Genomic DNA, 17,654 nt, shown 5'->3' on the forward strand with positions numbered 1-17,654 from the left:
GTGCGCGGAGAAGAGAGGTAATCTTGCCCGGAAAGAGGCGACGCCTGCGTTCCCAGGACTTGGCACAGCACGCCTCCCTCGCCTGCAGCACTGGCCGAACGCGCTCCGGGATCTCGCAGCTCGCCATGAGACCCACCTAACCCGCAGCCGGGAGCGGCGTCGAGGTACTCGTCGGGCGTTGCGGTTGCCCCTTTTGGCGGGCTCCGGCGCTCCGAGACTCCGCCCGCTGGCGCCGTCTATCCGCACCCGCGGAGGCGGGCGCCGCGTCTTCATTGGCGGAGCGCTCCGTGATGGCCCCGCCCCCTCCAGGCCCCGACGCCAGCACGTTGAGTGGCGGGGGCCGGCTGAAGAACTGCCCGAGCGAGGAGCGGCTCCCGGGGCCGGGAGGCACGGTTGGGGCGCCCGCTTTAGGGCCCCCGAGAGGCTGCTGGGCGGGGATAGCGGCCCGCGGCCACGGGGGGAAGGGGGTCGGTGGGCTGAGAGCAGCTTGGCGGCGAGGCCGGCCTGCCGCCCCTTCCCCCCACCCCCGTCGACCTTGTCGGCCGAAGCTTCCCGGAGCTCCTCACGCCGGCGAGATGGCGACTGCTGCGGAGGCGGAGGTCTCTCCGCCGACGGACGCGAACTGGGAAAGTGGCGGCGGCGGCGGAGACGACGAGATGAAGCAGACGCTTCCGGAGCTTGAGTCCTCCCCACAAAATGGCGGCGGCCTCAGCATCGCGGAGCCCGGCGGCGGCGCCGGGCCTGAGGAGACCGCGGCTTCCGAGGCCGCCCCGAGCCTCTGCCACGAGCAGCCTCAGGACTCCTCTGAGGCGGGCGCGGCTGCACTGCCCAAAGGCCCCGAAGAGCCCGAAAGACCCATTAGGAGGAGTTTTCAGATCCCCAGGAAGAGCAGAGAAAAGAAAGGTGGTGCTTCCCCTCTTTCCCAACCCCTCTTTCTCTCTCCCCTCCATCTTTTCATTAGAACCTCTCTGTCTCCTTCCCACACCCATCCGAGACACGTAAACACGCATGCAGCGCCAGCCGCCTCTCCCCTCAGCCTCGGCCGCCCAGCTGCTGCGCTTGGTGCGAGAGGAAAGCGGTGGAATCACGCTCCCTGCTCCCCCTCTCCCCGTGGAAGTTGGAAGTAGCCGTTTCGAAGCTTGTCCGTAAGGCTGCAGCTCCCAGAGAGGAAAGATGGTGCTCGGCGCCCCTCCTTCCCAGCCCCTGAAGGCAGAGAAGCTGATGTGTCCTCCTCTAAAGATGCTTCTGAGACGTCTCAATGTGGAAATAACCCGTGGCCATGGATTCTGGGGCTTTCTCCAAGGCCATTGCATTGCGAGGACCACAAGTGCTTCTCCCTGTGGAAATTCTTCAGCTCTATGTCTACTTGAAATTTGATCGATGTCAGCGTCTTCCCTTGTTTAGAAATCTCCGTTAGATGTGATTCATGCACACTGCCTTTTTCCATCACACTTCATTTCCATGTAGTTTTTTTGTCCCCCGCCCTGTTTTTGAAGCGCTAGATAGGGCTCTTTTTAAATCCAAGCCTTAGTTTGTTTTTTGTTGTATCTGAAAAGATGGGGAAGGTAGGTTCTTGGTGCAGTAATTTCCCTATGAAAAAAACAGAGGTCTTTTGCCCAAGAGTCACCGACTTGATTTTGCAAATGAGAGAACTTCATGAAAAAAATTTTTGAGAGATCCAGTCTGGTTCGTGGAACAAAAATGGGAAGTTACATTAACAACGTATTAACAGCATTACGTTTCTAAAATTTTATGCCATACTGTGACACCTTTCTCATCGAGGAAATTACCATTTTCTGTTTTTAGAATACAATTTTTGACCATCCAGTGATTTGGGGTCCTCTGCCTGGATTTAGTCAATTTAAAGCAGGGTTGTTTTTTTTTCCTGTTTTAGTGCGTGGTTCCGTTTTTCAGATTTACTTTGAAAAGTAATAGGAATTTTCTTATTTGTAGGAAACGTTTTTTATTTGTAGCTTGAGTCTTGGTAAAGAGAATCTTGAATGAAGCATGTGCTTCCTGTCTGCACGTGCACAACCGCTACATTTGCACAACTGAAATTGGTAGCCTTTTGTCAGTAAGATACGGACAAAAAAGTCAAGTTGTTAATTTCTGTTTGGATGAGAATGCCAAGGGAATTCTTGGTGTGAGAAACCAGGCTGAGAAAGATGAAGTTAAGTCCGCTAGCATGAGGACTGTTTCTAGAAATATCTTTTGAGTTAATGTAATAGATGTCAGGGTTCAAGAGGATTCTTTAAGGGTCAGGATCCATCAATTCTTTTGGTTTATTTAGTTAAGATGTATAGTCAATATGAGGAAAATTATATTTCAGCCTAAATTATAAATTGGTAGAGAATAGGTTAAGAGTAGATTTAGATGGGCTTTTGATTGTAACGTTGAAATAGCAGCTTGAACTTTTTCCTTTTTAAATTTTTTTTAGCTTGATAACAGTTTTGCAGTCCGTTTTCTAAAAAGTTTTAACCAAAACATAAGGCATGATGTACCTCATTTTAACTTCTCATAGGACCAGAAAATTGGCCTAAAACCCCTGTTCTGTTTGAAATGTGGGATGGCACTAGGAACTGTTGGCTAGTGTGTGTATGGTTTTTTTTTTAATATGTCCAGAGGCTGCTCTAAAATAGATTTCATTGGAACACACTAAAAGATATACTTGAGGAATTAAGAAGTATAAAACCTCATTTTCTCCCCAGAGTCTCATGCTCCCTTGGGGAAAATTGGTATTTTCCATTTTCACTTAGAGGCAGAGGCTGTTACCTTTCTCCTCTCTGGAAGGTTTTGGTAAGGAAAATATAACGTAAACTTTTTTCATGTTTAATGAAAATGAATGATTTTTAACTTATGTAAATAGTTTTACACTGAGCAGCAGCTGTTCAAATAGTGCAATAGAAATTTAAATAGAGCTTTTAAAACTTAATTACCATCGTGGACTTCATCCTACCCAACGTGAAGGGAATTAATACTTGGTGATGGAATTTCATAGAAAAATTCAACTTTTCATTTAAAAACAGCTTTATCAGAAACAGTTCAGCAGGTTCTGCTAGTTTCCCACTTGATCCCCAAATAATACCCTCTTGGAAGACTTGAAAGGTAACACTTGTGTATAGAATTTGGCTAGGTGTTCATGCTGGTCATCTGAGTCTTTTATCATGAATATGAGATACCTCTTTTTAAAAAATTTTTTAAAATATTTATTTATCTGTTTGGCTGTGGCAGCTCTTAGTTGTAGCATGTGAACTCTTAGTTGTAGTATGTGGGATCTATTTCCCTGACCAGGAATCGAACCCAGGCCCCCAGCATTGGGAGCCTGTAGTTTTAGCCACTGGACCACCAGGGAAGTCCCTGTATACCTCTTGAACTTTTCTGTATCAAGGATTCTGTTGCATTCCTATTTTAATATGGCAGGACTTTGCTTGTGACTGCTTTTCCAGTAAAAATAAAGATTAGGACTTCTTGGTAGCTTAAAGACAAACTTTTGTAAGTAGAACTTGCCTTTTCTCGGTCATCACAGTAGGAGAACATCCAAAATACTGCCATTCTAATTAAGTGATAATAATGCAAACACTTCATAGTGCTTAGTAAGTTGTAGGCACTGTTCTAAGCAGTTTATATGTGTTAATTAAGTAATCCTATGTGGTAAGTGATATTCCCATTTTACAGATGAGGAAAGTGAACTACTGAGGTAAATAACTTGTCCAAGGTCACACAGCTAGTAAAAGGTGGAGTTGGAGTTTGAACCTAGGCATAAAATACTTTTCTTTTTCATTATAGAAAAATTATGTTTTTTTTTAAATTAACAACTATTAAATTTAGTGATGTTTAGTATGTCTTCATCCTGGGAAATTTTCAGATTGACAAATTATGTTCATTATAAAGTTAATACATGTAATCAGTACTGACAGATAAATGATCTGTTGACTAGAGTAAAATTTTACTTTATGATTATTTGTGAATTCTTTTTACTTACTGGACAGGCTACTCTCTGCACTGTAAGGAGGCACTGTTACATTTTGCCAAATTGTGGAATTGGATTTCCTCAGTGAGTGTTTCACTGTTGCCTTCTTTTACTCTAGAATCTAGTAGTGTAAGTCCTCAAAATCAGGAATTGACATAATTTTTCTATTCAAAGTTCTTGGGAAGTGATGTAGTGATGATTGACTTTCTGGAAAATGTTTATTGGTTAGTGCTTTATGTAGGGAACAAGATTAGCTGCGCTCATGCACCTGCATCTCTTGCCGGTGCATCACAAACTAAATGATCTCATGCATTTGTGTCCATACCGGTCTAGTTTAGGAGAATTAATGACCAGTTCTTCTCCCAAATCCCCATCTTTTCCCACAAAATTTGGAATTATGTTTTTGAAGACTTTGGGATTAAGTGTCTTAAGGAAATTTGCATGACATTTTTAAGTTTTATATGAATGACTTGGTTCCAAGTACCATAGGTTCCCATAGGTAGAAGTAAATCCGAGCAGTAAAGTATAGGCAGAATTCAGTCATCCACATAAAACATTTGATAGGAGCATACAAATTCTAAGTAATGGAGGTAAACTCTGACATATTCCCCAGTCCAAAAAGGTCAAGTTTCATGTTTCTTATCTCTAGAATTCTAGAATGTTCATTGTTAATTCTACACTTAGTGTGTCAATTGTGATTTAGAGATGAATCATCCATTCCTGCAGTATTATGTCTGTAGTAATAGACTGGAGAAAAGTGACTTTTAAAATGTTGTGAGGAACAAATGGATATTCATTGTATTTTAGTCATTAGTAGACATCAGAGATGGATTCAGAGAGAATTGCAGACCAATGTGATTGCCAGCCTACTCTTATTTCCTTTTCTTCCATGAATTACTGTAAGTTGAAATATATATTTTATATTTTCCATTGGTATATTTTTGTAATATTGGTCCATCTTATTTTAAAAGTTTAGCTTGTTTTTACACTTAGGTGTGTGTATATATCTATATATCTATATATATATTTTTACATTCACATAATCAATACAAACACAAAGATTGGCATTGATACGAAATAAGTTAATAAAAGTAGTTGAGGAAAAATGTTTCTTTGGCTGAGGAACAAAGCTGTTGGATCTTAATTTTATGTCTGTTCAGTTAAATTTAACATTGAATTCTTAGGATGTTTAATATGTTTCGTATGTTGCAAGTAATATAAAATATTCTAGTTCTGATTTGATGGTACAATCAGTTTCCTTATTTGACTTCTATATCTCCAAGTACCTTTCTAACTCTTGCCTTGAATCCCATAAAAACACATCTATAAAAGGGACTTCCCTGGTGATTCAGTGCTTAAGACACTGCATCCACTGCAGGGGGCACAGGTTCAATTCCTGGTTGGGAAGTTAAGATCCTGCATGCCATGTGGTGTGGCCAGAAAGGAGGGGAAAAGAAATGGTGAAACACATAATCTGTTTTGTCAGTAGAGGAAACCTTGTTAATATCAGAAGTCAACTCAGTAACTTATCTTTCTGATAACAGATTTGTTGGAAAGCCTGCATATGAGCAAAATTATGTATTCCTTAATGTCTAGAAGAATTATGACTGCTGTTAGTTAACCTTTATAAACCAAAAAAAGGGTGTTAGTTATGGCTTTTGACCCTGTTACATGCATTAAATGAGAAAAATATTAAGAAATAAGATTTAAAAGTAGACAAAAGAGGGTAGAAAGAACATGCTAGATATCAAATTCTTTTTTTCTTATAGCTAATATCCATATAGCTAATACAATTTCTTGATCTAAATAAAGAAATAATTCTGTTTTTCCAGCTCTTGGAATGATTGGTTTCACCTTTTATATACCCATTTACATCTTTTCTTTTACTTACAATTCAGGATACAGGTTTGCAGCTAGGGAGACTATTTTGAATTCCACCTACCCTATTCATATATTAACCTTGGGCCAAGTTAAGTGTTAGCTCAGTTTCATTTGTGAAATAGCCATATTGAACTTCATAGGGTGGTTTTGGTGATTAAATGAGATAATGTATATAAAGCCATTAGTACATACTTGAAAAGGAATAATGAGCCGTTAATGGTTAGACTCAAAAATTGTCAGAATCTGGAGAATATTATATGGGATACTGACTTCCTTATGTGAAATGGGTGATTAATATATAAAATGTTTCCCATTTGGGTAGTCATAGATTTATTATTGCCTCAGATGATGATACTACGACATCTATGTTTTCTTTAAAAGAATTTACAGGATGTGTTGATCATATACATGCCTCAGTGGTTATTAAGGACAAATAGACCACCAGGGAATGTTCTTTCAGAACATTTTATATTTCTGAACTACCATTACTAGCACATTGACTTGAAATCTTTAAAAATAGTTAACAGCAAAATTTTATTCTCCTAGAAAGTGATAATTGGGAATAAAAATTAGAAATTATAACTCTAGCCTAACTACAAAAGCCAGTTGAGATATTTGAAATACTTAGAATATAAGTATTTTTTGTTAGACCTAAAATCTTGCACCTTTTTCTATTAAAAAAAAAAATTCACAAGTGTTTTCACATTGGCAGACTATTTGAGTACATTTGAGGTGACTCTAGGACATTGCTTTGGAATGAAGCAAATGTTAAGTACTTTTAAGAGAGTGATTTGAGAGTTAATTTCTATATACATTTTTATGGTTTAACTGATATCTTTCACTTTTGGTTAGATTGATGGTGGAAATAGTGTTGTAATATCTAACTAAAAAAATAATTTTATGTAGATTAGTAAAATATCATAGAAATTTAAAGCCACTTGATATTCTTTTTGTCACATTTTTAGATACCTGAAGGCACTTGTTAGTTTAGAAACATAATCAATCATGTATAAAATCCATCTTTAAAAATCATATTTTGGATGTGAAAGCCTGTAAAAACTACTCCACATGCTGTTTTCCCTCACAAGTTTTTCCAGTTTAGTTGGGGATAGACCCAAAGATAAAACATTTTCTCCTACAACATTCTGTAAAACAGATTTGAATTGAGAGAATGGATTTCTTGCCATTTTTTTGAGCTTTCATTGTGCTTTATAAATCACTGAATTGTTCAGTTTGTGAGACCTAATTTACAATGACAACAATGATATTTTGGTAGTTTAGAACATATTTGTATTTAGTATAAGAAAAAATCTTGACAAATTTTCTTTTTTTTTTAAACTCACTTCCTCATTCATTCAACTTGGGGCCAGTGCCCCAAGTAAAGGGAATGAACAAGGCAGTTATAGTTCTTTCTCTCATGGAGCTTGCAATGAACAGATTATTGAGTATATCCATCTGGTATAAATTTGATTATAGGACAGTTTTGTATGTAATAGTTCTTTTTGAGTGTTGTCCCCCCCGCCCCCCACCATTTACTCCTGGTGTCTTTGTTGCATTATTATAAGTAATGTTGATTTTATACCCACCCGTCACTTCTTTAGTGTGTAATTCTGAAGTACTAGGAATCGTTTGTTCTGCACACATTCTCTCATTGAAAGCTACTGCTTTTACAGAAACTTTTGTAATATATACATTGTTTGGTAAATGAATGGATATATCCTTTGATGTTATGTCCTTTAAGGCTTAATAAGTGAATAGAGAATACAGTAGAAACAGCTACTCTTTAGTACAAGTGGAACACTGTTTCCAGTAGTGGCCTAAAGGTATTTTGATTGACATTTATTGATTCTTTATAAGTAGTATCTTGAAAGAAATTAAGGTTACAGCATATAACATCTGTGAATAACAATGAAAGTGGTTATTTTGGGTTTTGGGAAAATGTATATATATATGTACACTTGATGTTTGAAGTTTATAAGTCACATTATTTCATCCACAAGGTGGAAATTTGAGGTTATTAGGCTCCTGATTAAAGAACAGATTGAATATTTAAGTATTTTTTAAAATTAAAAGGAGTGTGTAGTAGTTGGCCAAGTGGGGAATAAAAACTTAACCATCTTATTTTGCACCAGATGCTGTGCTTAGAGCTTTTCCAAGTGTTGTCTTATATGGGTGTATGGCATTGTAGTGGTTATTAGGATAGCTTGAGTTCTTTTTACTGAAGAAAGTAATAAGCTTACTTGGTTAAGTTGGTTTGCTTGGGGTCTCACAAATAAGTGAGAGTAAATACTAGAGCTGATATTTGTGTCCAGGTTTGACTCCAAAGTCCCACATCTTTCCATTTCACCAAGTTTTCATAGTAAATATCCTCCCACTTGATGTTGGTAATACAAGAAGCTAATGGATGCAACATGTTATTCTAACGTTAGCTTTAAAAACCAGATAGAATAATTTTATTCTATAGACACCTAAATGGCTTAAGTGTTTTTATGCTTTTACTTATGGCGTAAGCATTTAATTTGCTGAAATAAATGGTCCTAGACATACTACTTAAGTGTAACATAACCTAAGAGTTGAGTTAATTTGAGTTTATGCACAGCTTCTTATGAATAATATACACAGGCGTCTTTAAGTAGTTCAGTTGCCTAGTGTAGCATCTGCTAAGTTTTGCCAAATTATAACTTCCTTTTCTGCATGTGTGATGCCAGATGCACATTCCTATAGAGTTTTTTTCTTCAATGAATTAATCAGTATTTCTTTTACATGTCACAAAACACCCAAGTAATAGGCAGCTAGACTTTTTCTTCAATTAACTGTCTTTTGCACTTCACAAAATAAGATAGCCCTGATAATTTTTTTCACTATATTTATAAATTATATAAAAGCCACAAAATATAAGAAACTACTTTTAAGATGGAATTTTAAAATTAAAACTTGTTTTTCATTTTAGCACTTTTTCAGCCATTAACTCCAGGCTCTCGGGAATTTGAAGATGTTTTAAATATTCTCCACTCATCTTACCTTGAACCAACTTCAGTAGCAAATTTTAACTACAGGCGTGCTTGCTTGATACATAACGAACTTTTGGAAAAGGAGGTATGTTTTAGATTGTGCCTTTTGTAAGATTCTTCAGAACCAGTTAATAGCCTGGTATTTGTTTTACTTTTTTTAAAAAAGCTGAAGTTCTTAGGAAAGCCAAATTATGAAAGGGAGAAACAGGTTTAAATGACGAGTTTTTCCCCCTAAACACTGTTGATATTGCACTGCATTTATCTGTGTGTTAAATTAATGTGTTATTGTATAAAATAACTTCTTTTACTAAGAATGAATCTTAAGCATAGTGATAACTTACTGTTTAATGGCTTCATTGTAAATTCATCAGAAGGCTTTTTGATCTTTCAGGCACATGTTAAGTGCAATCTCAAAGAGTGTGTTGTGTCTTAAGTTCCAAGGTTAATGAAATGTGCATTTATTTTTAGGATATGTTTAATTTTTCCCTTAATTATTGCCAGGTAATTGAATTTAATTTAATATCATTAGTAGAAATTCTTAGTGAGAAAGTGAGAACAAAGGGAAGTATTTGAGCCTTTTAGATAGTGAATTAAAGTTTCATGTACAAATTAGAATACTGTTTGAGTTTTGGTTTAGGAAAAGCCATAATAATCTTGGAGTTAATACAAATGGCATGTTTGGAAACATTTGATGTGTATACTGCTTTCTGATGTACATGAAATGCTATTAATTTTATACTTTTAAAATTGGTTAATCCAGTGCTATCAGTATTTAACTTTGAAAGGATCCCTAAAGTAGCTAAATGTTACTGGCTCCCAGAGAAAATTAAAACCTTGGTAGTTTGATGTGGTTTCATGGTATGATAGGGTATTTGTTAATTTATATGAAAATTTAGTCTAAAACTTCGTTATATTATTGAAGATCAATAATAGCCTGAATATTGCATGTCAATCTGTTCAGTTCAGGCTGCATATCTATATGTGTCTAAAAGTGAATGCTAGCAGTTCAGGGTGACTTACAGTTCAAATGTACTTAGATCAAGTCACTCTTATGGTATGGAGCATGGCTTATGTACTTGGCACTGAGTTGCAAAGAAATGAAACATGTTTCCTTGTTCTAATTGAGTTTATAGTCTAGAAGTTGGTCATTAAACAAAGATTTATTAAGCCACCTACTATATGCAATGGGTCATCCCTGGTGGCTCAGTGTTAAATAATCTGCATGTTAATGAAGGAGACGTCTGTTTGATCCCTGGGTCAAGAAGATCCCCTGGAGAAGGAAATGGCAGCCCTCTCCAGTATTCTTGCCTGGGAAATCCCATGGACAGAGAAGCCTGGTGGACTACAGTCCATGTAGTCACAAAGAATCAGACACTACTCAGGAATGAAAACAACAACTATATGCTATGCACCATGTCAGATAAAACAAGAAATCCAAAGATAATCAAAATATGAACTTAAAAATCTATGGGAGGGACTTCCTGGTGGTCCAGTGGTTAAGAATCAGCCTGCCAGTGCAGAGGGACACAGGTTCGATCCCTTGTACAGAAGGATCATACATGCCATGAGGCAGCTAAACCCATGTGCCGCAACTGTGGAGCTGCTCTAGAGCTGGAGAGCCACAGCTCCCGAAGCCTGAGTGCCCTAGAGCCTGTGCTCTGCGATAGGAGAAGCCACTGCAGTGAGAAGTTCCACTAGGAGAGTAGCCCCTGCTCGCCACAACGAGAAAAAGCCCGTGGCAGCATTGAAGAACCACTGCAGCTTTAAAAAAAAGTGTGGTAAGATTTTAATAGAATTTTAGTTAAAATTGTTCAGCACTGCAGGCTTATTTGACTATATTTTAAGGCTAAAGAGCCAATTATAATGAAAAAATGAAGTGTAGAAATTTCAGGGAGAGAAAAGATAATTTCCATTTTGGTAGGTTAGACATTTTTTTGCTGTGCGTCACAGCTTGTGGGATCTTGGTTCCCAGACCAGGGATCATAATTGGGTGCCCAGCAGTGGAAGTGCAGAGTCCTAATGACTGGACCACCAAGGAAGTGCTGATCTGGAATTGCTGAGAAATAAAATTCCTGAAACTCTTCACTTGAACAACATAGGCATGTGCTAAGGCATTGTTACAGATTTAATTTCATTTAGTTTACAGAAAAGCGAAGAGAACTGAAGTTTGATGGTCGTTTAGATAAAGAACTTTCAGAATCCTATGCATTTCTGATGGTTGATCGGTATAAAGTAAGTGAACTCATTTTATAAAAAATAATTGGAAAATGTTTGCATTGTAGGTTACTAAATTTGCAATTATTCAGTACACTTGATTTTTATAAACTAACAATTTGTTGATCTATAAATGGAAAAAGTGATTTAGTAACGCAAAGTATTTCATTGTTTTGTGATTTGTTTTTCAGATATGTTCATTTTTTTCTTTGATCAGAGCTATTCCCCCCGCCCCCAAATGTGCTTGATAATAAATACTTTTCCTTTTATTAAAGTAGATTATCAGGTGGGAGGTGGGAGGGAGATTTGAGAGGGAGGGGGCATATGTATACCTGTGGTTTATTCATCATGATGTATGGCAGAAACTAACACTATATTGTAAAGCAATTATCCTCTTATTAAAAATAAAGACCAAAAAAAGTAGATTATCTTCTATATTGCTGATTATATGTGCTGAGAACTATTTTTTCTCCTTTGATGTTTAGATGGAGTTACTGTCTCTCAAATATTTTGCCAATTCTAATTCTCCCTAAAAGGGAATGTTTATATATTAGGAATGTCTTGAATTCTGAGTATCTGTCCGACTTGGCATAAACAAAAAATAGATTTCAACTATGGTTACATTGGAAATGTAAACCAGTTTTACATTGATATTTAGTTGTTATGAGTAAACTAGCATATATAATTTCTCTAATGTAAAATATAGTTTAGAAGCTTGGATTTTACTTAAAACGAGTTTATAGACTATCTTTTCACATTTTTAATGTAATGTGACTGCAAGATGACATGTTTTGTTTATTTAGGTTCAGAGCATATGTGAAAAAGGACTACAGGTGGGCCAGTCCAAAATAACAATTCTTGGCAATCCTTCCATGGGTAATCTTTTGTTCTTTTTCCATATACCTACTCCTAAATTGCCCTTCAAAGTATATTATCTAGTTTTGCTGCAGTCCTAAAAGTTAAATTCATGTACGCTTTGTCATGTTCCCAGAAAGAGAGACTAGTTTCAGGTTCTGCACTGTAAAACCAGTTTTATCCTTTGTTTCTGATTTTGCATACTTCCAATTGAACCAGGGTTATCTTTTTTTCTTTTACTGTCTTAGTCTAGTCCTAGTGATTCTGAGAAATCTGATTAGTTTAATGTTTTTTCTGGTTTTATTTTTGCTTTGGTTCAATATCAGCTATCTTTACAGTCACTACATTTTTTTTTTTTTACCGTGTGATACCTTTTATCTCTTGTAATTATCTCTTTATCTCTTATTATAATCTTAAAATATCTCATAATTTTATCTCTTAGAATATTATATATTTGTAATACTTAGGTTAAGCATTTGGACTTTTTATACTTATGTCTTAATAATTCTTTCATTTGTCTCTTTACTAGGTGTCTATCTTTCTAGGTATGCTGATTTACTACAAGCTAATCCTTTGGAAGCTGGGGCAGTGGGTGATGTGGTTATTTTTAAAATAATGAAGGTAATTATGACTTTTATATTTCAATATATCAAAGATAACATTTGATTTGGATTATAAGATTGATTAAAAGCCACTACTTGCTTGTGTTTGGTATATAAGATACTTTTGAGAGAAGTTTGCCATCTTTAATCTGAATTACTGAACCTTAAAGTTAGCTTTCCTTTCCAACGAAAAGAATGAAAGAGGGAAATACGTTGATAATATCACTTAAGCAAGTGAAGAGTGTTGTGAAGAAAGTTTTTATTTCCTTGTATTAAACAAATTCAAAACTTTTTTCTGGAGCAGGGTAACTTTTTCTTACTGCTTTGATATTAGTAAAAAGTTTTGGCTATTACTTTATTACCAAGTATTAAAGAAAAAAACTTAAAAGTGATCTGTATTCAGAGGTACACTATCATATTAATGTCATACAGTCAATGATAAAGTTTTGATGGACGTGAAAGATTTTCTCTATTTTAGGGTAAAATAAAGAGCGTATATGACCCCATGGGTGTAAAAAGTTCAGAATCTGTATTAAATAAAAGTGCTTCGGACCCAACACCAAAGCATGAATGTCATGTGTCGAAGAATGTTAATAGAATTACATCACTTCTGGCTTACAGAGCCTATGAGCTCACTCAGGTAGGTGCCTGGATCCACTTTAGTGTTATGACCTCATATCAGTTTGTCACTAAATACTTTGAAATATCTCCCTTTCAGTTCCCTCTGCCACCACTCTAGTCTAGACTTAGCACTGCCATTGTTCAGTGATTCACACTGCTGTTTGTTCAGTGTTTCCAAGACAGCTCGGAAACGTACAGTGGTCCTCCTCAGGGTGATAGTCAGATTCCTTAGCCTTGCTGGTTCTCCCTGCTTGTAGATTGACCTCCAGCCTGTTTTGTATGGTTACTGCCCTCAGCGATCCCATTTCATCTTAGAGCCTTGGTTTCTCATGGCCTGAAAATTCCTGTCTGATAAAATACTACCCAACCTTTAAGGGAAAGTTAGCGCCCCCTGCATTACCTTAATTCTTGTCACTTTGTGTCACTGATTTGATAGATTCTATTTTTATTAGTATTTTTCTGAAATTCAAGCAGTTCATTTTTTAGCTTTATTCAGATATAATTGATTTACAGTAAACTATACATGCCTAAAAGTATAATATTTGATATCACTCATGGTTTTATATAGTATTTGACTAAAAGAAATGTTACTCTTTTTTTTAAAAAAACGTGTATATCTAAAGGGATTGTGTATAAAAGTGGTGGTGCTAACCTCCCTGGAAATGTTCTCTTTTTTTTTCTCTCTTCCTTTGATGTTTTACTTTATTTACATTTAAAAAGTTTATACTTTCTCCTTTGTTTTTGAAGAATCTCTGGGTAAAAGACCTTTTAGCAGAAATTGTATTCCCCAAAATCATCTAGACTAAGGCATTGCATTGCCTTCTGGGCAATAGCAGTGCTGTCAGCTGTGTTTGTAATCTACAACCTTCCCTGTACTGCCTTGTCTGGCTGGAGTCAAGAATCTGTTTTTCCTTTGAAATAATGAGCATAGTGGTAGGTTTGCTTGAGATTGTGTTTTTACTGTTTTATTTCCATATCAATGGCTTTTGTGAGCTGACTTGGAGGTTACGCCCCATTTGTTACATTTTTTTTGAGGAGATTTGTTGCACATTCCCAGTGGTCAGCTCTTCAGAAGTAAACTTTTTTAGTATCCTGGCATTTGAGATACATATATACATACAATACGTGTGCGTGTGTGTATACGATATTTTTATATTATGAAATTAATATAAAGTATAAATTATTTTAAATAAATTGACAGGCAGTGCTTAAAGATAACTTTCCGTTAGAGGTACTTCAGTTATATTGTGTTCCTCAGATAAATATAACATGCCACTCTAATCCTTGCCTTCTTAAGAGAGGTAACTGTGTTTTCTTATTTTTAGTATTATTTTTATGAGTATGTCTTTGATGAGCCAAGGCGAAGACCAAGACACGTGTGTCCATATGCAGTTGTGTCTTTTGCTTATAAAGACGATATTCAAACTCAGAAGTTCGTACCTTCATCAAGGTAAGACTTGTGAATCTTACATGTCATTTAGAATCTGTCGCACGTATCCTATACTGCTGAGTTAGGAGGAGCACTGTCCATTTTGTTTGCTTCTATTGAAATTCATTAAATACAGGATTGTTCATGACAACTTTTAAGAATTAAATTAGAAAGACAGATGTCTGGAAATAAAAACTAAAATTTACTAAAACCTCATCGATTAACCTTTTTTTCCTGATATTGAAAATTTGTGTAGTTGGTGTCAGTGCCGTTTTTTGTTTTGTTTTTGGCTGGCACACTGCCTGAGGGATCTTAGTTCTCCGAGCAGGGATCAAACCCTGGCCCTCGGCAGTGAAAGTTCAGAGTCCTAACCACTGGACTGCCAGGGATTCCCTCAAATGCATTTTGGCGGGGGGGTGGGGGTCGCTGCTCTGGGTCTCGTTGCTGTACAGTAGTTGCTGCAAGCAACTCTGCAGCTGAGGTGCATGAACTTGTTGCAGTGGCTTTTCTTGTTTGCGGAGCGCAAAATGATCATCCTCTGGCAAACTGTACGTTTACTTTTTGACTGTTTTCTGTCTTCCTTATGCGACTATAAGCTCTGTGAAGGCAAGGGTTTTGTTCCTCCCTATAATTCTGTTATCCAGAACTGTGCCTAATAAATAATAGAAGCCTAGTAAATAACAGAAGCTTACTAAATATTTTGGGCTTCCCTTGTCGCTCAGTCGGTAAAGAATTTGCCTGCAGTGCAGGAGACCCGGGTTTGATCCCTGGGTTGGGAAGATCCCCTGGAGAAGGAAATGGCGACCCACTCCAGTATCCTTGCCTGGGAAATCTCATGGACAGAGGAGCCTGGTGGGCTGCAGTCCATGGGGTCGCAAAGAGTTGGGCACAACTGAGTGACTGACACTTACACTCAGTAAATATTTATTAAACGATGAACATGTTTAAATATGATTGAGGCTGTTTCTTCAAATCTCATCACCATAATCAAGTAATTGACAGAGACTTTGAAGGACTAGATTCTCTCCTGATGGGTATTTTTGGAAAAATTTTTGAGGCAAGGAAGTAATTCTGATTTTTCCACGTAGACTTGGGTTTATTAAATGTTATAATAAGTCATTTGTTTTTCATACTTGGAGGGGAGGATTTAATTTTTTTGTAAAGTATGCCATTAAAAATAGCATTTCTATCAAGGCCTGAATGTTAACTTTCATGTTGTTAGCAATCAGTAATATTTCTCTTTTCTTTTTAAAAATTTATTTGTAGATCTAACAGCTTTAATGCAGATAGAAACGCAGGTAAGATTCTTGTATTTCTTTCCTTTAGTTTTATAAATCAGAAGAATTATGTTGAGTGAAAAAATGAATTAAATGCTTTGTTTATTTTTATAATGAATGAGACTCTGCAAAGTATGGAAAAACTCGAGGCCATGTTAAGATGTAGCATTGACACTTGGTCATCCAAACATATGGTCTCCTTTGAGAATCTGCTGGTACTGTGAATAGTCCAAAGAATTGTAATGCTTTGATTGATAAAGGTAAAAAAAAATAAAACAGGCTTCACAACTCAGACTTCAGTATTAATTTCATCAGAGATTTAGAATTAAAGAGAGAAGATTAAAAGCAATATTGACATTTTCTATCTGCAAGTTTCTACACAATGAAAAGAACGCAAGTGGAACCTAGATGACATTGTGTGGAGTTCATATAGTTGACTGGATTTAGTGTCCTCTCCTTAGGAGGAAAGAGGAGGGCATTACTGTACTGTCTTGTACTGTACTGCTCCTAAGCATTCTGATAGGAGGACATGTAGGCAAATAAATTTGTTATCTTTTTCATCTGGAATAATTTTGTATGAAAAGAGATACCCAAAACAAAAATCCAATTGTTTGAATTCTCTGTAAATAGAAATGTCAAGACTTTTTTTTTGGTGATCTACTTAAACTGTGTTTCTGGATTATTTTTCCCCTTTTATCTAGTAAACATGTCTTTGTTTCTGGGCTGCCGAGAGTCTGAGTTGTGTCATTATTCTTTTTATTTAGATAAATTTAACTACACGTTGTGGAAAGGACAGCTTTTAAATAAAGGAAAGCTTTTGTGTTATATTTCTCTGAGGTCAGCCACTCGTGCTTTTTTGCCTGTCAAGCTGTAAGTATGTTGTATTGTAAGAAAGTAGCAATATTAGTTGCTAATTATTCAGTTCCTACTTACATTTAAAATTTATTTTTGTTTTTCTTACATTTAACTTTTACTTTGATCCATAAGAACTTAAATATAAATACTGATTTGTTTTTTTAAAAAAAGATTGATTTGATAACTTGGAAACTTGGGTTAAAAAAAGCTCTCTACTTTTCTGTTTTGATTTGCAGATAGGCTAAATAGTTATATACACTCATGGCATAAAACTTTTTCTTAGTGATTTAAATATTAAAAGTGATTTTTCAAAGTTTTGTCCTAAGTAGATATATATTTTTTTATTTAGCAATTTGAACATGATAGACTGAAAACAGCTTGATGTGGTGAGTTTAGTTAAAATTTATAAGCTGTTTTCAGTCCTTTGCAACATAAGTTGGAATAGAAAGATTTAAAATGATCTTTTGCTACACCACAGTAAATGTTATGGGCCCTCATAAATGGTAGAAGAGCAATTTAACTGTTCATACTTGAATTGCCTTTAATAAAATGACAACTTTTTATTTTTATCCCTTGTGGCTGATAAAATTGGTATTAGCTTCTGGCTTAAAGAAAGAAAGTTGGTAATATTGCTGGGCTATTTAGCTACCCGTATATACGTGTGAACTTCACATATCAAATATCAAGTATGATATTAATAAATATGCTCATCTGTATTCCATCCAGATGTATGTGTCTGAGAGAGTGATTGAGAGAGAATATTACTAGAGTTAAAAATACAGATAAGGCAAATAAGCCTTTTCAATTTTCTTTCAGTCCTGAGAAGTTAGATGTTGAAACAGTTATGAGTATGGATCAACTGAAACAGAAAATCCCTCCAGCACTATTTTATAAAGAAACTTACTTTGGTCCAAATGAAGGTAGAGCAATTTAATTTTA

At 36.5% G+C, this 17,654-nt stretch overlaps 1 protein-coding gene across 6 annotated transcripts in view; it reads left to right on the forward strand.

The window, feature by feature from the left end:
• Window positions 1-317: 317 nt before the first annotated feature.
• Window positions 318-17,654, forward strand: part of TASOR (transcription activation suppressor) — a 51,913-nt gene continuing 34,576 nt past the window's right edge. For 4 of the 6 annotated variants that reach the window (XM_027958264.2, XM_012099873.4, XM_027958265.2 and 1 more), the window contains exons 1-10: window positions 318-903; window positions 8,802-8,947; window positions 11,002-11,094; window positions 11,880-11,952; window positions 12,461-12,552; window positions 13,012-13,173; window positions 14,480-14,604; window positions 15,850-15,881; window positions 16,625-16,730; window positions 17,532-17,635. In XM_027958264.2, coding sequence (XP_027814065.1) covers window positions 576-903; window positions 8,802-8,947; window positions 11,002-11,094; window positions 11,880-11,952; window positions 12,461-12,552; window positions 13,012-13,173; window positions 14,480-14,604; window positions 15,850-15,881; window positions 16,625-16,730; window positions 17,532-17,635 — 1,261 coding nt within the window. In that variant the 5' untranslated portion in view covers window positions 318-575. Of the gene's footprint in view, window positions 904-1,167; window positions 4,870-8,801; window positions 8,948-11,001; window positions 11,095-11,879; window positions 11,953-12,460; window positions 12,553-13,011; window positions 13,174-14,479; window positions 14,605-15,849; window positions 15,882-16,624; window positions 16,731-17,531; window positions 17,636-17,654 lie in introns of those variants that run through there. The other 2 variants (XM_012099870.5, XM_060402353.1) reach the window with 2 other exon arrangements.

Source organism: Ovis aries, chromosome 19, assembly GCF_016772045.2.
Source record: "Ovis aries strain OAR_USU_Benz2616 breed Rambouillet chromosome 19, ARS-UI_Ramb_v3.0, whole genome shotgun sequence".
Taxonomy (NCBI): domain Eukaryota; kingdom Metazoa; phylum Chordata; class Mammalia; order Artiodactyla; family Bovidae; genus Ovis; species Ovis aries.